Raw genomic sequence first — 23,926 nt, 5'->3', positions numbered from 1 at the left:
TAGCAACTAGGATTTTATTATTTTAAACCAACCAAAAAAAAAATGAAAAGAAAGAATATGCAAAGGAAAAAAAAATAAAAAGAAGAACAAACCAAACTCTTGTCAAGAAATAAAGATATTTGTCTTTACAAAAATACTTCTGGAACATTTTTCAAATGATATTTAGAAAATGGCACAAAAAAGATTTACTGTTTTCAAGTCCTTGAGGCTTAAAAATATATTTGATAATCTAAACAGCAGACAACAGAGAACAGTTTCAGCCAACTGTGGCACACAATGGCACTTTTACAGAATTTTAAATATTTCTTTTAATAATTGATGTAGTCATTTTGAATCATTCTGCATAGGATATCAGGTGTGAGCAGATTGCATTAACACTGCTTAAACATTTCAACTTGTCAGTATGGCCAACTCGATTTCGAAAATATTTGCAGTATTTTCCCATCGAAACAGTAATAAAGGCAAAATAAATATATGCCACTACTTTATAATCACCGAACATTAATGAATATTTTATGTCTTTTTAAATCTCCCTGTTTAATTTAAAAGGGTGAAATTAAGTCTCCTCCCTGCAATATGCCAATTATCTGTAAATCAAACAATAACTTGGCCATTATGCTCCTTTTTGTTAATATAAGAGAAGTTAATTTGAAAACATTGAATGGCATTTTTAGACTATCAGCTTAATAGTCCTTTCTGCCCCCTTGTGGGAGAAAGTTGAAACACACCCTAACTAGAATCTGAAAATGTTAAAAAAAAAAATACAAAATTTCAGCTATAAAAACTTCAATTAGAAAGAAAAAGAAATCAGTCTACTTTATCCATCATGCATTATACTATTCTTCAATGCAAAAAATTGCCTGTTATAGAATGAAATTACCTCTTATTTTAATAAAATTTGATTAAATTTGAGTTATTCTGAAATTAAATTTCCTTATTTAATTATATGCATATATATACTATCAATTTTATGATCATGAAGTTCACATAACTGAGTTATAACCATAGTAAAATATTATTTCAAATGTAAAAAACAATTCTTCAAAGAATTAAAATATTAACTTTAAAGAATAGAATACCCAATAGAGAGATTAAAAATAAATGGTCATTTATATACATTTAAAATCTTGAAAAAAAATCAAATAATGCAAACCTATTATTGAAATAAATGTAAGAAAAAAATTTAAAGACTAGCTATTTTTCAACAAATTATTCAAGTGATAAACAGAGAAAATAAACTTCAAGCATTGTTATTTATGCCTAATTCAGAAGTTGAAATACATGACAAAATATTAAAAAAGGAAACCATTAACAGCCTAGGTATTACTGAAACAATTCACATACCTCTAAAAAAATGATTAGGGTGAAAGTGATATGTTCTTTCAGCATGACATTAGTAATTATTTTAAGCAATGTGGTCTACGAATAAATCTACGAAGTGATCAAAGATTAAGCATGATTAATTCTCTTTAAAAAAGCATTAGTATGGAGAAAAGAGCCTAAAAGGACATTTTTGAGACATATGGAAAAACTAGAAAATAGACTGAGTTTTATATTGATGTTAAATTTCTTGCACTTGACAACTGTATTTTAAGGTGGTTACATAAGTGCATACCCTTGTTCTTAGTAAAGGTACATGGAAGTATTAAGTAATCAATGAGCATGATGAATACAACCTACTCTCAAAGATTTACAGAACAGATAGATACACAGATAGAGGGGTAGAGAGAATAAAACAAATATGTGGAAAAATGTTAAAAGTTGGTAGATGTGGGTATCTGGGTGGGGGGGTTATACTGGAGTTCTTTGTTGCATTTTGTATTATTTTTGCAACTGTTCTGTAAATCTGAAATCATTAAAAAAAAAAAGTTAAAAAGAAAGCATTAGTAGGCAAATGATTGCTGTCTTTACAAGTTCCACGAGTAATGTGTTACAGCCACCATTTCAGCATTTCTAAACACAAATCCTGCCATAACTGCACAATTTTTTTTTCCAATGGATATAAATTACTGTGTTTTAGGTGGGTGGGGCCACAGGCATACCAACAAGGAACCTCTTCTCTCTTGAGGGAAGTTCTTTTATGAAACAGTGGCCCTGGTTGGCCATGTTGAAGAAAATATTGACACTATAAATAGACTCTTCTCAGATATTCTGAGCTAAATGAGTCTCCCTCCAACAGTATCTTGCTTTAAAAATGAATACTGTCCAAAGCTGGGTTTGGGCTGCTTAAGAAAAGCCACCTCAAATTCCTTTTGGAAACAGGCAGGGTACACATTATAGGTAGTATGTTTGACAGCAACCCTTCAAATAAAATATAAGCATCCTTCAAATAAAATATAAGCATCCTTCAAAATGTATGCTGACAAAAATTTTGAAATTAATATTTTAATTACTATAAATTCATAAACACTGCATAATAATGAGTTCTTTTTCATAAGGTTTATGCTGACTATTTTAAGAATTATCAAGAGCTCCCATTTTACAACATCTATCTTTCTAGGTCAAGTTATTTAGTTTCTCTACAGTAATCATTGATGCTCCAGTTAATTAAAATTAAGAACCCAATAAAGAAACATAAAGAGAGCTTCCAACCAGAACAGATAAGCCCTCTTTAACAGGGTCAACATTAGCTATAATGAGCTACCTTTATTCCTTAGCTGCAAGACATAACTCACCTCTTGAATGGTACTGCTTCCTGAGAAGTTCAGGTTGTACTCCCGCTGGACTTCTCGGTGGGTGATGATCAGCATGAAGTTTTGATTTAATGACTCCTGCAGGGCACTGAAAGGGTTGAAAGAAAAACAAGAAACTCAGAGATGAACAAGTTCCAGCTTGCTTTACAGCTAGCTGCAAAAACCCCAGGAGTACCCTAACCTCCACACAGGCATGTCCGGACCCAATGTTATCATCTTTTCAGCTCCTAAAGGCAAGAGAGCAAGCTGACAAACACCAAGGGGAGCTAACCTGTTAACTCCTTCTCTACCAAAGTGTTTTTAAACCTCAGTTCTAAACATTTTGCATATATAAGAATTTTCTACAAGGAAAGTTATATACCATTGTCTGCATATAGTGTTTCCTCCAATGAAACCAAAGTTGTCAGCCACCTAATTATATCAAATTCTGAATATGTCACTAAAATGTATACTCAAAGACTGGTTCAATTCCAAGTAAAAGAGTCATTCTGGAAGTAAAGAAATATGAACTATTGTTTATACCCATGCATTTTGTACAAGGGTGGAAATACGGTTTCAGTCAAAATTCAGAAGATACTAAAATCTATGGAACTTTCCTAGTTACGCCAAAATATTTTCGAAATAATTATGCTTTCATTTAGGACTCAGCAATATAAAGAACTAAGAAACTGTAGAATTCAGAGCAACGTTTCTGAAATCCTATGCCAAAATGTAGGAAATATGTCAGAACCATAAAGAGTATACGAAATTAGCAACATAAAATAGAAAACCTACATCTTGGTTCTATTTGTATATGACGATAAAGACTTAAGGGCTTGGCGCGGAGCTGGCCTGTGTTCCCAGTGCAGATCTCAGTGCAGTAATCCTTGTGCGCATACTGGGAGCATGTATATCTGACAATCTCTCTGGTGGTAGCCTGAGGGGCTCACTGTCTAAAAACTTGCCCTGACTGTAGAAGGCAGTTTACAGAGATCTCTTTCAGAAAGCCTTGGGAAGCAGTCAAATGGCTTCCTGGGGCAAGGGATTGTTGGCTGTAGGACATACAGAGCAAGTGCCCAGGATCATGAGGAAACTGCTATGGAAGAGAAGGCATTCATATCCATGTGGACAGGGGAATTCTTAGGGACACACAAGCATGCTCAAGGAAACATGCAAGTGCAGAAAGCATCAGGGAGACCCCTATGCTTTGGCCTGGAGCTGTTCTCTAAACTATTGTTTGGATAAGCTCTGAAGGAGAGTGCTCATACAGGTCATCTGCAAAGACTAGAAAGTGATTTTTTTTTTTTTGGTTAGCTTCTGGCATTCAAAGAAAACTTTGTCATAACACCAGTTGGATACAAACTTAAGGAACAGTCTAAATTGCACTAACAACAATAAAATATCAAAATGGCCAGGTTTCAAAAGAATATAAAACATACAAAGAAAGAGGAGGTGATGACCCATGAAAAGGAGAAGATTAAAGCATTAGACACCATCAATGAGGAGTACCACACATGGAACATACCAGGCAAAGAGTTTTAAAAAATGTTCCTTAATATCCTCAGAGCTAAAGGAAACTTGGTCAAAGAACCAAAGGATATTAGGAAAACCATAGAAGAAAACAAGAAAATATCAATAATGAGACAGAAATTATGAAAAGGAACCAAACAGACCTGAAGACCATAGTAACAGAAATTAAAAATTCCCTAGAGGGATTCAACAGCAGACTGGAGCTGGCAGAAGAAAGAATTAGTGAACTTAAAGATGAGAGAATTGGACTCATCCAGTCTGAGAAGAAGAGGGAATAATGAAGAAAAGTGAACAGAGCCTAAGGAATCCATGGGATATCAACAAGCATGCCGATTTATGCATTGCACGAGTTCCAAAGGGAGAAGAAAGAGAGAAGGGGAAGAGAGAATACTCAAAGAAATAACTGAAAATTCTCGAATTTAGTGAAGGACATGAATATACACATCCAAGATGCTCAATGAACTTCAAACAGGATACACTGGAATAGGTGGCATAGTATAATCAAACTGTCAAATGCCAAAAATAATTGTGAAAGTCACAAGAGAGAAGCAATGTGTCACATACAAAGGAGCCTCAATAAGATTAAGTGCCATTTCCTCATCAGAAACCATGGAGGCATGAAGGCAGTGCGACGACATATTTAATGTGCTACAAGTAAAAAACTGCCCACGAGGAATTCTACATTTGGCAAAACTGTCTTTCAGAAATGAGGGCAAGACTAAGACATTCTCAAATAAACAAAAGCTGAGGGACTTTTTCCCTACTAGACCAACCCTACAAGAGATGCAAAAGAGAGTTCTGAAGGTTGAAAGGAATGGACAATAGGCAATAGATAGAAACCACATAAGGAAATAAGGATCTCTGGTAATGACAACAACATGGGTAAAAATAAATGCTGATACTATTATATCTTTGTTTTGTAACTCCACTTTTTACTTTCTACAGGATCTAAAAGGCAAATACATAAAATGTAATGCTAAATCAGTGGTTTTGGAATCATAATGTATAAACATGCAATTTGTGATAAGAACCACATAGTTTAACCATTGTAGTTAAGTTGATACCTAAGCAAATGAGAGTGTTACAGATTCAGGATGTTAAATTTAAGCCCCTTGGTGACTACAAAGGCAATAGAGACTAAGCAAGTTCACAAGGACAGAAGTTACAATACAGACAGCCAGGGATGGGGGAGAAAGAGAAATGGAGACTTGATGCATAGGAGACATGGGGTTTCTACATGGGAAGATGGGGGGATTTTGGTGAAGGGTGGTGGGGGTTCCACAATGGTGTGGATGTAGAGAGAGAGAATACTCAAAGAAATAACTGGGTGATATTCTTCAGAGTGCTTGAGATGGGGAAGTTTGGTTGGTATGTTCCCACAATTAAGAAGGGAGAATGGTCAACTGTGGAGATGGTGACAACTGGATGCCATATGTGATACTAGATGGGAGCTGGTAGGAGAAGAGAGGGAAACAAGGGGGATGTTTTGGGAAGTGTGAGAAGGTTGGAATGTAGAATGTGGGCTTTATATCAGTGTTGGGTTTCTTGAGCTTGACTGTACATGGGGTGGTTGAAAGGGTGGGCATCCTAGTTCTTGGGATATGTTCACGACAGTGTTGGGTCAGGGAGCATGAAGGGTGTGGCCTATGCTTGCGTATTTGGAGAGTGTACTGAAGGGTGCATGGATAGATGGATGGATGGGTAGAGGGATTAATGGATTGATGCAATGATATGGCAAACATGACAAAAAGTGGAAGTTGGTAGATCTAGTTTTCTGGAGGTTTATGGATGTGGTAGAGTTCTCTGTATGCAGTTTGTATCATTTTTGTAACTGTCCTATAAATTTGAAAGTATTTCAAAATAAAAAGGTTTTTTTTTTAATGTACCTCTACCATGTCTAAATAATCTTTACTTCAGCCTCAAGTATAATTATGCCCATGTCTATGGCATCAGTAAAATATTTTGTGTGTGCCACAAGGTTCTGGCCTTCCTCACCCCTCTTTTGCCAATGTACAACCATGTGATAAACATACATAAAACACAAAGATTAAAATAAGGTAGTTAGACTCCTCAAAAGTCTTCCTACTGTCTATCAGAATTCACGTGTTAATTATAGATTACAAATAGGTAGTTAATTCTAATATACTGCATGAAATATCAAAGAAAATGATACCCAACTAAAATAAGAGTTTCTTGAGACGGGAATCTTTGTCCTTCTATTCATAGCACTTCAGCATAATGCCTGGTTCACTGCAGACAAATATTTATTGAATAATGAATAAACTGTAGATTTCCAGAAGGCAAGAGGCTTTGTATCCCATACAGCAATATTGCCTTTTGGAAAAGTACCATGGGAGTTAAGATTTTGTTTTTGACTCAGTTACCAACATTAACTCAATGCCTTGCTACTATTAGTCCAGGTGTTAAGGAAACCAATCCAAATAGTAGTTTCTGCCCATGAAAAGCTTCAAATTCTAATGGGAGCAGATATATAAACAACCAAGGAGAATGGTTAATATGTACAATGAGAATTGAGAAGGAAGTGTTTAACTATGCCTTATGAGAAGAGAAAGAAGGAGATGGAAAAGCTTCAGAGGAGAAGAAATGTGTAAACTGAAATACGAAAAAGAAACAGGAGTTTAGAATTTATTACTTGGAAATGAAGAAAATTTTGTTTTGTTTTGTTTTGTTTGGGGAAGAGAGATGAGTGGCACCTTTAAACAAGGAAATGATGTATGGAAGAAGATAGCAAGCATATTCATTCACTCCCTTAACCCACATTTACTGAGCACCTAATATGTGCATGACGTTGCTTGTTCTAGTTGCTAAGGATACATTGTAAAGCAAGAAAAACTTGTCCCTGCCTTCATGAAACTTAGATTTAAGGGACAGGAGACAACCAATAATAAAGCAGACAAACAATTACAGAGAATGCTAAGTGTTGTGAAGAAAATAAAACAGGATTATAAAAGAAAATGTAACAGAGGTGGGGGCAGGTGAAGGGGATTACTTTGAACAGAACAGTTGGGGAAGGCCTCTCTGGGGAGATGACATTTAAGGTTTGGGAGGAAGAGACTGAGAAACCGTGGTCAGATACTGTGAGTAATTTCATCCACAGCTCCTGGTGCCCATCCCCCACCCCCAAAGGAAGCAGTGGCCAGCCACCCAATCCTTGCCTGGGAGGTGCAGCTGCAGACTAGAATGGCTATTGGAGTCCTCCACCCCACGTACAGAGTAGGACACAGCCCAGCACTGAGCCAGATATTGACCGGCAAAGTGAGAACACGGGATCCTACAGTTTCAGCCTGTCCCAGTCAGACACCAACTAGGGGCCATATTTCCACAGGTAAAGAGCCATAACAGCCTGCCTTCATAGGGCTGAGGGGAACAGGTAGCTTAAGAGTGTCATCTGCAGGGCAGGCCAGAAAGTGCAGCCTGGTGGCAAGAAAGGATAAAAAGGGGAGCTTTTTGGAAGATATGGCCCAGGCAAAGGAACAAATTAAGTCAGAGGAGATATAGAATTCGGTACAACTAATCAAAGATGCTCAAACACATATCCTAAATGAATTCAATGAGACAGTTAAAGAGATAAGGGATATTAAGAAGACACTGCGTGAACATAAAGAAGAATTTGAAAGTATATAAGGAAAAATAACAGATCTTATGGAAAGGAAAGACACAAAAGATGAAATTAAAAATACACTATAGACACACAATGGCACATATGAAGAGGCAGAAGAAAGGATGGGCGAGCTAGAAGACAGAGCATCCAAACTCAAACAGACAAAAGAACAGCTGGAGAAAAAGAGTAAAAAATTGGGGCAAGGTCTCAGGGAAATGTTTGACAATATGAAGCACACACACATATGCATCTTAGGTGTCCCAGAAGGAGAAGAGAAATGAGGAGGGCCTGAAAGCATATTTCAGGAAATAATGGCCCCAAATTTCCAAACCTTTATAAAATACATAAATACACAAATCCAAGAAGCCCAATGTACTCCAAACATAATAAATCTCAATAAACGCACTCCAAGACATGTACTAATCAGACTGTCAAATGTCAAAGAGGAAGGGGGAATTCTGAAAGCAGCAAGGTAAAAGTGATACACCACATAGAAGGGAAGCCAAATAAGACTAAGTGCTGATTTCTCATCAGCAACCATGGAGGTGGAAAAACCTTGCGGCTCATACTCCCTTTATCCAGTGTATGGACAGATGAATAGAAAAATGGGAACAAAAATTAAATGAATAATAGGGGAGATGGGATGTTTTGGGTGTTTTTTTAAACTTATATTTTTATTCTTATTTTTATTTTTTATTTTTTGGAGTAATGAAAATGTTCAAAATTGATTGTGGTGATGAATGCACAACTATATGATGGTACTGTGAACTGATTGCACACTGTGGATGACTGTAGGGTATGTGAATATATCTCAATAAAACTGAATTTAAAAAAAAAAGAAACCATGGAGGTGAGAAGCAGTGGTACAATATATTTAAGACACTGAAAAAGAAAAAATTTATCTTGAAAGCCTTCAAAAATGAGGGAGAATTTAAAATATTCACCAACAAACAGAAGCTGAAAGAGTTTGTCAAAAAGAGACCTGCCCTAAAGACATACTAAAGGGATTTCTGCTGGCTGAAAAGACAGGAGAGAGAGGCTTGGAGGAAACTATAGAAAATGAAGATTATCAGTAAGAGTAACTAAAAGGATTCAAAGAGAAGCCAAAAATGGCTAAAGTAAGTACTGCCTTTACAGTACTGACATTGAATGTTAACGGTTTATACTCCCAAATCAAAAGACACAGATTGGCACAGGATAAAAAATATGATCCATATATATGCTGTTTACAAGACTCATTTTAGATCCAAAGATACAAATATGTTGAAAGTGGAAGGATGGAAAATACAGTAACCAAAAAAAAAAGGCTGGGGTAGCTATACTAATCAGACAAAATAGACTCTAAATGCAAAAATGTTAAAAGAAAAAAAAAGACATTATATATTAATAAAAGGGGTAATTCATCAAGAAGAAATAACAATCATGAATATCTATGCAACTAATCAAGGTGCCCCAAAGTTCATGAGGCAAACACTGGCAAAGCTGAAGGGAGTAACAGAAGCCTCCACAGTAATAGTGGGAGACTTTGACACATCACTTTCTTCAATAGACAGAACATCTAAACAGAGGCTCAGTAAGGAAATAGAGAACATAAATAACAGGATAAATGAACTAGATCTAACAGACAAATAAAGAACACTGCACCCCAAAACAGCAGCATATACATTCTTCTCAAGTGCTCATGGAACATTCACCAGGATAGACCATATGCTGGGTCACAAAACCAATCTCAATAAATTAAAAAAGATTGAAATTATCAAAGCATTTTCTCTGATCATAATGGACTGATGTTGAAGAACTGGAATATTCACAAATATATGGAGGTTAAACAACACTCTCTTAAACAATCAGTGGGTCAAAGAAGACACTATTATAGGGAGTTAACAACAGAGTGTTATATGGGAAAAAATGCACCTATTGTATACCATAGACTATAGTTAACAGTAATATTTTAATATTCTTTCATCAACAGTAGTACATGCACTACACCAATGTTAGGGGTCAACAGTGGTGGTGGGGGTAAGGGTATGGGATGTTTTGGTTTTGATTTTTTTTTTTTTTTTTTTTGAGTAACGAAAATGTTCTAAAATTGAGGGTGGTGATGAATGTACAACTATGTGATGATACTGTGAGTCACTGATTATATACTCCAGATGGATTGTATGGTGTGTGAATATATCTCAATAAAACTGCATTTAAGAAAAAGTCATCATCACTGACTTCCAGATAGACTATCAAAAAGTTCCAACAGTTAGAAGTGGGGGATTGTGGAGAAGGGAGAGGGGGTCTTTGATGTACTATGAAGAGGGAGAGATAGTAATTTGACAAGTAGATATGGAGGATTATTTCAGGCATACAATAGTTTGAACAGAAGTAGCGACAGGAGAATATATATGGAAATGCAGAGAAAGCAATGTGGAAGAGTATAAGAGGAAGAATGTAAAGAAAGGTTTATGAAACAGAACACTTCAAAAATATTAAGGACCTACATCATGGAGGGCTTCAAATGCTAGGCTAAGGAGCTCAGAGTTCCAGAAATCTTGATTATTATATATATTTTCCTTTATCTTTACATATGAATCCACAGATACGTTTAATATTTTTAGTGCTTGCCTTTATGCCATTCCTTAGATATCTTTCTTGATCATGACTGGCAGACTTCTACAATAACTTTGCAGAAAAGTGTGCCAGGACCAGCACTGACTGCCAGACTACTTCAGAAGAACACCAATTTAGTATAGCTCTACAATTCTCAGATAGCTCTAGGGGAGGGTAAGTCGGCAAGAAAAATATGTATGGCTTTAAACTGCTCGAGAGTCACAGAGCCAGGTTTAATCCCTGCTCCACACTGAATAGTTGTTTGATCTTGACAAGCCAGTCACTTATTCTTTTAACAGTATTTATTGTCTATCAAATACAAGGCCCGTTTTGGTCACTTAACTACTGTGTCAAGTCTCAATTTCATCTTCAGGAAAATGATAATAATTCCTTCTTTATAGAATTAAGAATATCAAAATTTTAAAAGCCAAGTGGAAAGTTTTATAATAAGTTGCAAAACTACCTAATACAACTTACTGAAAATAGAATACTTTTGAGGGGCACCCAATACTTTAAAATCTTACAAGGACAGTAAAACATCAGTAAAAGGAGTGATAGTGCTTTTGTAGCAGTTATTTTTTATGTTTTAGTTCCATTCCCTGCAGGAATTCATACAGGGTAGAATCTTTGATACACTGAATACAACCATATATTGTGCCTAACGTCGTCTAGACCAATAGTTTTCTTTTTTACACAGGTCTTGTGTTGGTGTTGCTCTATAAGGATGGTTTGTTTGGAGGAGTCAGCTGAGAGCATTGTCTGCAACTTCAGGGCTCCAGCCTGATTCATTAGCTTAGCCATTAATAATAATGGCTAGCCTTAACAAGTACTACTATGTATCAGACATTGAGAGTGTCATACCAACTTTAAGAAGTTATTATCATTTCCATTTTACAGATGAGGAAAGCGATGTTAAATTACTTGCTTAACGTCACACAAATAACAAGTGGCGGTGACCCAGGACTAACTCATCTCAACAACTACACTTTATATGATTTGTTCTCCAGATACAAGGGATGGGAAACCAGTAAGACCATAGTTTTGCCTTCATTGAGTTTATTGAGAAAGGGGCAGAAAAGCAAACTTAAAATTCACATATAGTGCTAAGAAGTATATTTTCCAAAGGTATTAGGAAGAATACCTAAATTAGACTAAGAAGGCTTTCCATTTATCTTTCCTTTACCTTTACATATGAATCTACAGATACGTTTTGAGTAAGTTTTGTTTCTTTGTTTTTTAAGGGTTATATCTTGGGGTAGGGAGCATGGGGTAGATTGGGAGGGATTGAGGAGAGGGTTGGGACGGCTGTAAGGAATTTACCATGCTGATATGCATAATTTGCAAAGCCTTTATTACTAAAATATTGTCTAGGAAGATTAATTCTAGCTACTGCTGCTAAGAACATTTGAGTTCTAAGTTGCTGCATCCAGGAGCAAAATCTTTTACCTTCAAAATACAAAGTCATTCATGCTGCTTTAACTTTTGACCTTTAGAGTAGTCATACTACTTTGATTGCCAACCAAAGTAGTTAGGTGAGAAATAATACGAAAGAGGTTTTTTTTTTTCCCCTAATAGCATATTTTCTCTCCAATATAGAAGGAAATGTATAAGCAAATGTAGAGATGTTTTTAAGCAGTTTGAGGTTTTTAACTCAATACAATAAATAGTTTTGATAGAACATATTATTCCCTACTCACTGGTTTTTAATTTTTTATTCCTCATTATGACTTTTCTTTCAAATGGAATATTTGCATTTACCAATAAGGAAACGGTTTTGTATCTACAAACAGGAGAGCCATTAGAACTTACCAGTCCTTGCTCTATGCTCAGATGCAGACTGAAATTAATGTTTAAAATGTAATCTGAAACATAGCCCTTGCCCTTAGGCTCTGAAATAGTGGCTATTTGCTAAACAAGCAAACAAACAAAAAAAAAACAAAAAAAACAAAAACAAAAACAAAGGGAAAGCTAACATTATTAAGCTAGTAAGAAAAATGTTAGCCATTTTCATATACAACAGCTCATAATTCTCCTAGCTAGTTTCTTAATTTGAAAATGGTGGGAGTAGGGAGAGGAGGAGGATATAAGAGAGGGCACAATAGAGATATCAACTTTCCTAAAGTTTTGTAGCATTATAACTAAAGCTAAGCACCAATATAGTCTAAAAATAGCTTCAGCAGACATCCTTTCTCTAAGCTTCCTTCTTTGTCCAAAAGTCTTAGGCTTCCAATGTTCTTTCATTAGCTGTTATGTCCATCTATACATAGGGAGATCCCGATCCAATTTAATTATAAACACTTACTGGGAATAGAAAAATCATCTGTAAAAATACTTACCTTTTAGTGAGTGTCAATTTCATTAAAATTCACTGGCTTAATTTAATACATTTTATATTCCTCTCCAGTTTTTTTTTTTTTTTTTTTCAATAAGGAGAAAATAGCATATAACAAATTTTAACACAAAGACCCCAATAAATTTGAAGTTACTAGTACAGTTATTTTCATATATGTGAACATACAAAACCATAAATCACTAGCTTCCATATACCAAGTATTGACAGAATCAGTAACAATATTCACTAAGAAAATAAATGTAGCACTCTTTACTGTCTTGGCTTTCACAAGCTTATTTCACATTCAAAGAGTACCTTAGCAACCCACTTACACAGAAAGCACAGGGCTATTTAAATACATATACTCAGTGATTTTTCAAGGTTTCACGGTAATGAAACAATCATTTGATCACCATATACTATAAACCTCTAAACAATTCCTGATGAAGAGGAGGAATGGCTTCCGTCCTGCCAAATAGAGCAGAAGCATTTCATAGGGTAGCATAGTAGTAGACAGGGTGTCTTGCACCAATGAGAATAACTTAAACATTTCCTCTCCAGCAATTCCTTGAATCAAGAACTCCCTCTTAAAGTCTTTAGTGGACAGAGTTGTCCAGGCTAAACCATGGTCCTCCTATTAAAGCATTAACAGTTCTAGGAAGCAGGAGAAGCATTCACTGTTATAAAGGATAAATTCATTAAAATTAAACAACTAGACTAGGAAAGACAACAAACTCAGACTTGGGCTTCAGGGCTTTTTCATAGCACTCAATTAAACAGGTGCCATCAGTTCAACAAAGGTTTCTAAATGGCTGGCTGCCTTTAGACACCTGTATATACACATCCAAATTTAAACACTGCTATTAAAACCCATGGTAGAAAACATGATGGTTTTGTCAAAACCTGTATAACTTAAGGACACTTAAGAACTATGCATTTATTTTATGTAAATTACAACTCAAAAAATACTAACAAAAAATTATGCTTGAATAATCTGATAGCTACCATTTTGCAATTACATGGGCCCTATATTTTTAACTTCAAAAATACAACACACTTTTAATCAATGTAAATGGAAACCACAGAAAACCATGTTGCCATTGTTATTTACTAATACCGCATGTCCACTGACACATATGGGTTATTGGTAGTAAAATTATACTTCTCAAGTCAATGCTGTATGTGTAGTTAAGATGAGCAAACTATTAACACCATTAAAGGGACTGAAAATCTCGTTTCATTCCTGCTGTATGTGTATGCTATTTCTTCTCTTGCACTGGATATTGTGAACAAAAATATCAATATAAAATAGACTTACAGGTTTATTTCCGCTAGATTTTGTTTTTAAATACAACCTGATATTGAAGCAAGAATAATCAAATTACTGTGAATTTTAATTATAAAAATGTAAATAATAATCTTTGAGTGTGTTCTTGAATTTTCCATTAATACTTTACAATTTATATCTTTCTAAAGGTCTTAAAAATTTTTTTCTTTTTTATCTTTTTGGGAATATTTTGTGATCCATGATGATCTTTTTATCCTTTCGGATACACTGAGATTTTAAATTAAAAATCATGACACATGGCAATTTAAATTTCTATTCTAAATTTACAGTCGTATGAGCTCTTGTCAACAAAAGACCAAATTTACTATAATTATGGATTATTTACATTAACACAAAATAAGAAATCAATATGTAAATGTAATGTTTGTTGTAGCTAATGCAACCAGCAATGACAGATTAGGTTCAAACAGCAATCAGTTTGAAAATCTGGCCCATATGTAAATGAGCTAAGGCCTTGATGTTTACATTTGACTGTATTTCATTCAGGATTTCTAAATTGTCTCAGGAGCAGCATAAAAATAAAATGTTAATCTTTCCACTATTAATATGACTTGAGCACTCATCATAACTGAAACTGGGTTTTGCTCCTGTCCAGCTAAACTAACATATGATACTAATAATTCTGAGCTGCAGATTACATCATTCTTAATTAACACTATGCTACAGTTGTTAACATCCTCCGAGACACCATGTTATCATCACCACAAGTTCTGTAACAATCTTAAAATCGTGTTCAACGAAGGTTGGCCTCTTACTCTGCAGCTACCTTTAATTGCTTTATTTGCTGGCAATTAAATATGTCTAAATAAACAAACATTTAGTTTCACATAACTCTTACTAACATTTCTCATGATGGCCTTACGTCTATAATTACAGCTTATCAATAAAGTGATATATTGGATTCAGTAAAATGCAGTAATCAAAGTATATATGATTCATCAAAATTTGGTAATTAGTAGTGATAGTGATACATTGTGATCCATCAAGTAGTTCATAGCAAAACTGTCAAAACATAATCCCATCCTCCTGGACAAAATATGAAAGAAAGCAAAAAGAAATTATGCTTACAGATATATTTATTTTGTTTCATGAATTAGGACCAAATTTCTGATAGTCCATTATATCAACCACACAGAATATCTACAGTTATTTTTCAAAGTGTGATGCTAACAAGCTAATTGTAACAGACAGTACAGTGTACAAATGGGTTTGGTACATCACTTCCAATTGTGTTGTGATTTCCATTGATACTTTAATTGGGGACAAGTCTTTCCTTTCATCCAGAATGTATAAATTTAAGGAAATGTCCTCTTCTTAAAATGAGTCACTTTAAGTAGCCCTTTATGTAAGAAACATTTACCAACACAATACTTCCATTTTCACTTTTAAAAAATCTAATAATAATGCCCACAAAATTAAATTTAACTTGAACAGTAATCACAATAACATACTTGAAACACTTACATCAATTAATTCTAGAAAAATGACAAGTTTTGTTGTGATATACCAAATCATGCACTGTTATGATTACAACACAGGTAACTTAAAACATTGACATATATCCTTTGTGAAAAACAAACAGAAAAGTTGTTTTGTAAATCATTCTGGATGGAAAAACTAATTGATCTGTTCAGAATATTTACTTGTATATATAGTTTTCTGGAAACTGTCATGTACAGGCCATTTAAAGGTCTCCCTTCCTGTCACACTGCCAAAACCTCACAAATATTGATCACTAAAAAGCCACCAAGAAAAAGATAACACTCATAAAACAACCATTTCAAATGACATGAGCAAATTATCAGTTATTCAAAAGTTTAAAATCTACCACTTTTTTCTAGTTCAAAAATAAAAATACTCAGCTAAAGGATTCCCATTGGCAGTTGCTCATCTCTGAATAGATGCTTACAAGAAGCAGAGATAGAGAAGGAATACTTCAGAGTCTTTCCCTTATTGTACAATGCTTAATGGGTGTAATGGAGTGCATATCAAACATTAAAAGTAGGAAGTGACCTCAAGGATCATGAGGGGAATGTTTCTTTTGCTTTTCCTCAAGCTTCTGCCTCTGCTCAAAGGAGGATCAAATTTCTGCCCAAGCAGCTTCTCCCAAAGAGGGAGTTTTAATGAGAGCCCTTGCAGCATTTTTTCCTCCATTTTAGATTTGCTTCTCCTGGAGGAAGGTATTACAATCATTCACAAGGTTACACTGGACTAAATTAGGTTTCACAGAACACAGGAGGAATGAAACAGCTGCTTCCTCTTTCACTTCCTGTGCCACAGTACAGTAAATGTTCTTCTACTTCCTACCCCCTTATGGTAGGTACACCCTGGACAAGGTGTGCCATGAGCTCTACAACCTCTCTTTTCCACTGACTGGGCCTACTGCATCAATCCATAGACTCTGAAGACCCACTCAACCTTTTCTATAGGTCACCTGAGAATGTGGGTCTTAAGATTGACATTGCAATGAGAGGTAAAAGATTCCACTTATGACCCAAGTCCAAGCCACATCCTCCATTGGGAGCTTGCCTGGATATTAAACGAGTTTTGTTCCCCAATTTGGCCACTGATTTTTTTAAATTTAATTTTACCATACAATTATCCAAAGACACAAAGTGCACAAGCAATTGCCCAAGGTACCATCATACAGCTGTGCATCTATCACCAAAACTTTTTTTTCAATTTTTAGAACATTTTCATTACTCCAGAAAAGAAATAAAGACAAAAAAAAGAAAACTCAAATCCTTCATACCCCTAACCACCCCCGCTCCATTATTGACTCATAGTATTGGTATAGTACATTTGTTACCATTGATGGAAGAACATTAAAATACTACTAACTGTAGTACATAATTTGCAATAGGTATATACTTTTTCCCTATATATACCGCTATTATTAATTTCTAGTTATAGTGTCATACATTTGTTCTAGTTCATGAAGAGATTTCTAATATTTGTACTGTTAATCATGGAGATTGTCCACCAAAAGATTCACTGTTTTATACATTCCCATCTTTTAACCTCCAACTTTCTTTCTGGCAACATACGTGACTCTAAGCTTCCCCTTTCTACCACACTCACATACCATTCAACACAGTTAGTACTTCTCATAACATGCAGTAACATGCAGTAACATGCAGCCATCACCTCTGTCCATTTCTAAACACTTAACTTCAACCTAGTTGAACATTCTGCTCATAATAAGCAACCGCTACCCATTTGTTAACCTCATTGTATATCCTGGTAACATATTTCATGTCTATGAGTTTACATATTATAATTAGTTCATATCATTGAGACCATGCAATATTTGTCCTTATGTGTCTGACTTATATCACTCAATGTAGTGCCCTCAAGGTTTCTTCAAACCGTTTTTTTTTAAAGACAGTTTTATTCACCCACCATACTTTCTGTCCTAAGTAAACACATGATGGATCCCTGTAGAGTCATATATTTATGTATTCACCCCCATCACCACTATCCATATAAGGACATCTCCATTCCTTTGACAAAGAAGGAACAAGAGTCAAAGAAAGTAGAGAGACAAAACAGAAAGAAAAAGAAAAACAAACAAACAAACATGACAGCTAAAAACAACAAAAGGAAAGACAGAGTTAACCTAAAGTAGAATAAAAGAGCCAGACAACATCACCAATGCCAAGAGTCCCATACCCCTCCTTTACGACACCTCTTAAAGGCATTTACCTTTGGTATGCTGCCTTTGTTACATTAAAGGAAGCATAATACAATGATTCTGTTAACTATAGTCTATAGTTTGCACTGATTATATTTTTTTCTCCAATACCATCCTATTTTTAACATCATGCAAGGTTGACACTCATTTGTTCTCCCTCATTTAAAATCATATTTGTACATTTTATCACAATTGTTGAGCACTCTAGGTTTCACTGAGTTATACAGTCCCAGTCTTTATCTTTCCTCTTTCCATCCGGTGTCCCATTTGCTCCTAACCTTCCTCTTTCAACCATACTCACAGTCATTTTCATTCAGTGTACTTACATTGTTGTGCTACCATCACCCAAAACTGTATTCCAAACCTCTCACTCCTGTCTTTTCCTATCTGTCTGTAGTGCTCCCTTTAATATTTCCTGTAGAGTAAGTATCTTGTTCACAAACTCTCATTGTCTGTTTGTCAGAAAATATTTCAAACTCTCCCTCATATTTGAAGGACAGTTTTGCTGGTTATTGGCTTCTTGGTAGGCGGTTTTTCTCTTTCAGTATCTTAGATATATCACACCACTTTCTTCTTGCCTCCATGGTTTCTCAACAGAAACCATGGAGTCTTATCAAGTTTCCTTTGTATGTCATGAATCACTTTTCTCTTGCTGCTTTCAGGATTCTCTCTGTCTTTGACATTTGATAATCTGATTATCAAGTGTCTTGGCATAGATCTATTCTGTTTGGAGTACACTGTGCTTCTTGGATCTGTAATTTTATGCCTTTCATAAGAGATGGGAAATTTTCATTGATTATTTCCTCTATTATTGCTTCTGCCCTCTTTCCCTTCTTTTCTCCTTCTGGGCCACCCATGACATGTACATTCATGCATCTCATGTTATCATTCAATTCCCTGAGATATTGCCCATATTTTTCCATTCTTTTCTCCATCTGTTCTTTTGTGTATAGGATTTCAGGTAACTTGTTCTCCAGCTCCTGAGTGTTTTCTTCTGCTTCTTGAGATCTGCTGCTATATTTTTCCATTGTGTTTTTCATCTCTTGTGTTGTGCCTTTCATTTCCATAGATTCTGCCAGTTATTTTTTTAAACTTTCGATTTCTACCTTACGTTCGCCCAGTGTTTTCTTTATAGCCTTCATCTCTTTTGTTATATTTTCCCTGAACTTGTTGATTTGGTTTTTGATTTGATTTAGCATATTTCTTTGAAAATCTTTAATAGATTGTTTCATTAAAGTGAAACAATTTGTCTCAACTGTATCTTGACTGAGTTGTAAGTTTGTTCCTTTGAGCCATATCTTCTTTTCTCCTAGTATAGATTGTAGTTTTCTGTTGTCTAGGCATCTGGTTTCCTTGGATTTTTCCAAACCAGTAAAGGTTCTGGTCTCAGAATAGGGTTATATTCAGGATGTACCTTAGAAGAATGACAGACTTTCCTGCCAGGCCTCTAATTGCTGTGCTTTTCCTAACTGGCCAGCAGGTGGCACCTGTCAGCCTGTCGCACTGGTGTAAGGAGGTGTGGTCCATTTACTTTCTGTTTCGGCTGTTTTCCCCCATGCTCTGAGGTCTGGTTCTGAAGGGAAAGCTGGGTCCCACCTCCCTACTCTTAGGGGAGATACACCCCCTAGGAAGTTACCACTTGCATTTGAATTGTCTCTCTGACTCTTTTATCTCCACCTTTATCTGGATCAGAGCACTGCGAACTGAAAATGGCTGCGGCTCTCTCCTCTGAGCCCCTCAGGTTGAGAGAGAGAAAAAGGGACAGAAAGCCCCCTTATAGAGCCAGTACATGCCCCACCCCCCAGTTTCACTCATTGGCCAGAGGTAACATCTGGTCTTCTGGGTTCCCACTCCCGGGACTGATGAGTCTTCTGGTTCTTTAAGGTCAGTCACCACTAAAAGTCTCTGCCTGCTTGTTGGGGGTTTGTAGCTTGTATTCAGCAGTCCCCAATTGTTAATTAAAACCCCAGTTGGAGCTCAGCTGAGCTATATTCGCTTGCTCAGAGAGTGCTGCTTTCTAGCATAGGGAGGTTTTACAGCTAAGCCTGACATGAGGGGAGGAGGCTCCCGGCACAGATCTGCAGTTTTTACTTACAAATTTTATGCTGCAATCTTAGGCACTCCTCCCAATCCAGGTTGGTGTACAATGTATGGATAGTCACGGTTGTCTCCCAGCAGTTATTCCAAATTATTTTCTAGTTGTTCCTGGTTGTTCATTACTTGTTCCAGGAGACTAACTAAATTCTACTCCTCTCTATGTCCCCATCTTGCCATCCTCCTGGCTACTGATTTTTGAGTGCATAATCCACTGATAAGCATCCTACAGGAGGCCCCGCCCTGATCTAGATGGCAGAGTGAGATGCTTCAGGGCTAGATCCCTCCCTGCCACCCCCAAACAGAAGCTTTGAATAATCAGCAAGAATTGGCAGAAATATCTTTCTCAAAACTCTGAAAACTGTTAAAGAACTGCAGTAACAGGCAATGACTGAATCAAGGAAAAGGCTACTTAAAAGTGGCAGAATCTTCTGGCACCCTAGTTGTCCCCTTGGCAATTCCTCACCTGCTTGGCACAGAGTGGGCATGTGCTTCCAGTGCGGAGCACTGGTCCCAGTTCTGGAGGGAGCAGAGTAAAGCTCCTTTATATACTGGGGACATGTATGTCTGGCCCAATCTGTCTGGTGGTGGCCTGAGGGTCTCACTGTCTCAGAACTTGCCTTGCATATAAAACATGGCTCACCAACCTCTACCACAGAATGATGTGGAAGAGCAGTCAAGTCGTGCTGCCTGGGGCAAGGGATTGCTGGCTGGAGGATACACAGTGCAGTACCCAGGATGGTCAGGAAACTGCTAGGGACGAGAGGACATTCAGAACTGCCTAAGCAAGGGAGTTCTCAGGGCCACATGTGGCCAAGACAAGACTCATGCATGGAAAGGTTAGGGAGGCCTCTATGTCTTGGCATGGAGTTATTCTCTAAACTCATTATACAGATAAACCTTGAAGGACAGCACTTACACAGGTCAATCTGCAAAGACTGAGAAAGGTGTTTTCCTTTTTTCCTTCTTCTTTGTTTTGTTAGTTCCTGGCATTCAAGGAAACCTCTGTCATAACACTTGCTGGATACAAGATTAACGAACAGATTCCTGAGAGTCTAAATTCCAGTGATAACACATTAAAATATCAAAATATCCAGGTTTTAACAAAAGATTACAAAACATATAAAGAAAAAGAAAGGAATGGCACAGACAAAGAACAAAGGATTAGAAACCATCAGTAAGGATGACAATACCTGGAACATAGCAGAAAAAGACATATACACCAATGGAATAGAATTGAGAGTTTGGAAATCAGCCCTCACATTTATGGCCACACGATTTTTGACAAGGGGACACAGACCACTCAACTGACAAAGCATAGTCATGTCAACAACTGGTGCTGGGAAAGTTGTAAAAGAATGAAGGTGGACCCTTACCTCACACCATATACAAAAATCAACTCAAAATGGATCAAAGACCTAAATATAAGAGCCAGAACTAAAAAATTCTTAGAAGAAAACATAGGGAAGCATCTTCAGGACCTTGGGTTAGACCTTGGTTTCTCAGACTTTAAACCCAAAGCACAGTAACAAAAGAAAAGATAACATTACAAAAACTTTTGTGCATCAAAGGACTTTATCATGAAAGTAAAACAACAGTCAGAGAAAATATTTGAAGCCACATATCTGATAAGGGTTTTGTAATGGTTAGGCCAGTGTTTGCTTGACCAGACACCTAGGTACCATCACCTGGCCAAGTTGACACATGAACCTAACCATCACAGTCTACTGCTTGTTAACTTGGCAGTTATACACATCACATTAAACCATACTTTATCTCTAAGTAGTGAACAACAAGACATATTTTTGCCTAACAATACTCCTGCGTACAACCAGAAACATACTAAATCTCTCCAGAATAGGGTGCAAATCCTTGGGTGACATTAACTCTTAAAATTGATTTCCTTTAACTTAAATACTGCAAAATGAACAATACAGCTTATGTCATATAATAAGGGGACAAGATAGAGAAGAAAACAAAGATATTTGCTTAACAGACAAATACAAACACACTCATAAGAAAACAAGGAGGAAATATTCATGCCATCATAGTCCTTGTTTCTGTAACTGGTCATGTGGTCGTGGTTCATATTAATCACTACCTTCTTCCACTACCCATTCCATGTTCCCTTTACCCTCAGCAAGCACTTCAGCTGGCCATGGTTCTTTGCCTGGTAGGGTGACCCAGACCTTCATTACTGAAGTTTCTTGGCCATTGGCAATCCTGCCTGGATTGGGTTGTTGCAGTTTTCCATTGACTTTAATCACAAGGCATGGTAGTACTAAGAGATGCCCCAGGGGATCTCCTATATTCCAGGAAAACTGTTATTTACCTCCATTGTGTAGTTGCAGTGCTATTTCCCCTTGATAGTCAAGATGAATCACCCCAGCCAGTACAGTAATCCCCTTCCTTGCCTGTTGATTTAAAGGCATAAGAAGCCCAAACTGGCCAGGGGGCAGTCTTAACTTCCAGTTCAAAGGAATTATTGTTTTGTTTCCTGGTGGAAGCATTCCTCCATTTGGAACTAAGACTTGTAAACCAGCAGAGCTTAAGCTTGCAGGGACAGGAAGCAAACATTTTCCTAGTGGATCACAAGGAGTGATAGTGAGTGGTGCTACTCCTGTTTCCACCCCCTGATTCCTGTACCTGTGAATCCTGGCTATGGGAGAAACAGCACCATAGAGTGGACGCTGATTCAGAGTATACACAGCCTTCTGGAGAACACTGCCCCAGCCCTGCAAGGTATTGACGCCTAGTTGGTGCTGTAATTGAGTCTTCAACAGGCCATTCCACCGTTCTATCAACCCAGCTGCCTGTGGACAATGGGGAACATGGTAAGACCAGAGAATTCCATAAAGCATGTGCCCATTCCCTCACTTCATTTGCTGTGAATTGGGCTCCTTGATCAGAAGCAATGCTGTGTGGAATAACATGATGATAGATATGGCATTCTGTAAGTCCATGGATGGTAGTTTTGGCAGAAGCATTTCGTGCAGGGAAGGCAAATCCATATCCAGAGTATGTGTCTAGTCCAGTAAGAACAAATCACTGCCCCTTCCATGATGGAAGTGGTCCAATGTAATCAACCTGCCAACATCATACCTCTTAACTCTGTAAAACTCTGTTAAGGTGTCAAAAACACTGTCACCCAGGGCCTTGCTTCGTGTAAGAGTATGATTAGGAGAATCAAACAGTGATATTTTGCGCATCTACACTGCTAACTCACGCCATGGACCGTCAGTGCCCTTTTGATTATTGGAAATGGAGTCATTAGTGCCTTTGAATCTAATCAGAGTAGAAAACGAATTGTAAAAGCCCATTTTAAGATTCTGTTTCTCAAGAACCACTCCCTGTACCAAGTTCTATTAGTTAGGGTTCTCTAGGGAAACAGAATCAACAAGAGATATCCATAAATATAAGATTTTATAAAAGTGTCTCATGCAACTGTGGGTATGCACAAGTCCAAATTCTGTAGGGCAGGCAACAAACTGACAACTCCAATGAAGATGTTTGATGAACTCCTCAGGCAGCGAACTGCAACTTCAATGAACTCCTCAGGAAATGCTTTACTGGTTAGTGGAAGAAGAAGTGAAAGTCCTCCACCAGTCTCACTTAAAAGTCCTCAATCGGTTGGATTAAACCCAGCCGACTGCATTCTCTCATTGTGGAAGACATGCCCTTTGTTGATGTAATCAGTCACAGCTGCAGCCAACTGACTGATGATTTAATAAACCAGCCTTCTAGTTTATTAACCAGCCACAAATGTCCTTGCAGTTAACGGTTAGGCCAGTGCTTGCCTGACCAGACACCTAGGTACCATCACCTGGCCAAGTTGACATATAAACCTAACTATCACAGGTTTAATCTCCAGAATACATAAAGAAATCCTACAAGTCAACAAAACAAACAACTAGTCATAAAACAGGCAAAACACTTTAATAGACATCACTCCAAAAAAAGGATATAAAAATGGCCAAAAGCATGTGAAAAGATGTGTAACATCATTAACCATTAGGTAAATGAAAATCAAAACCAC

At 36.7% G+C, this 23,926-nt stretch overlaps 1 protein-coding gene across 1 annotated transcript in view; it reads right to left on the bottom strand.

The window, feature by feature from the left end:
* FAF1 (Fas associated factor 1) overlaps positions 1 to 23,926 on the bottom strand; it is a 618,418-nt gene that overhangs the window by 301,928 nt on the left and 292,564 nt on the right. Inside the window, exon 7 of the mRNA XM_037827260.1 lies at positions 2,676 to 2,781. Coding sequence (XP_037683188.1) covers positions 2,676 to 2,781 — 106 coding nt within the window. The remainder of the gene's footprint in view (positions 1 to 2,675; positions 2,782 to 23,926) is intronic.

This window comes from Choloepus didactylus, chromosome 2 (genome assembly GCF_015220235.1).
Source record: "Choloepus didactylus isolate mChoDid1 chromosome 2, mChoDid1.pri, whole genome shotgun sequence".
In the NCBI taxonomy this organism is placed as follows: Eukaryota; Metazoa; Chordata; class Mammalia; order Pilosa; family Megalonychidae; genus Choloepus; species Choloepus didactylus.
The sequence above is the reverse complement of the archived record's forward strand: the minus strand, read 5'-3'. Positions and strand labels throughout refer to the sequence as shown.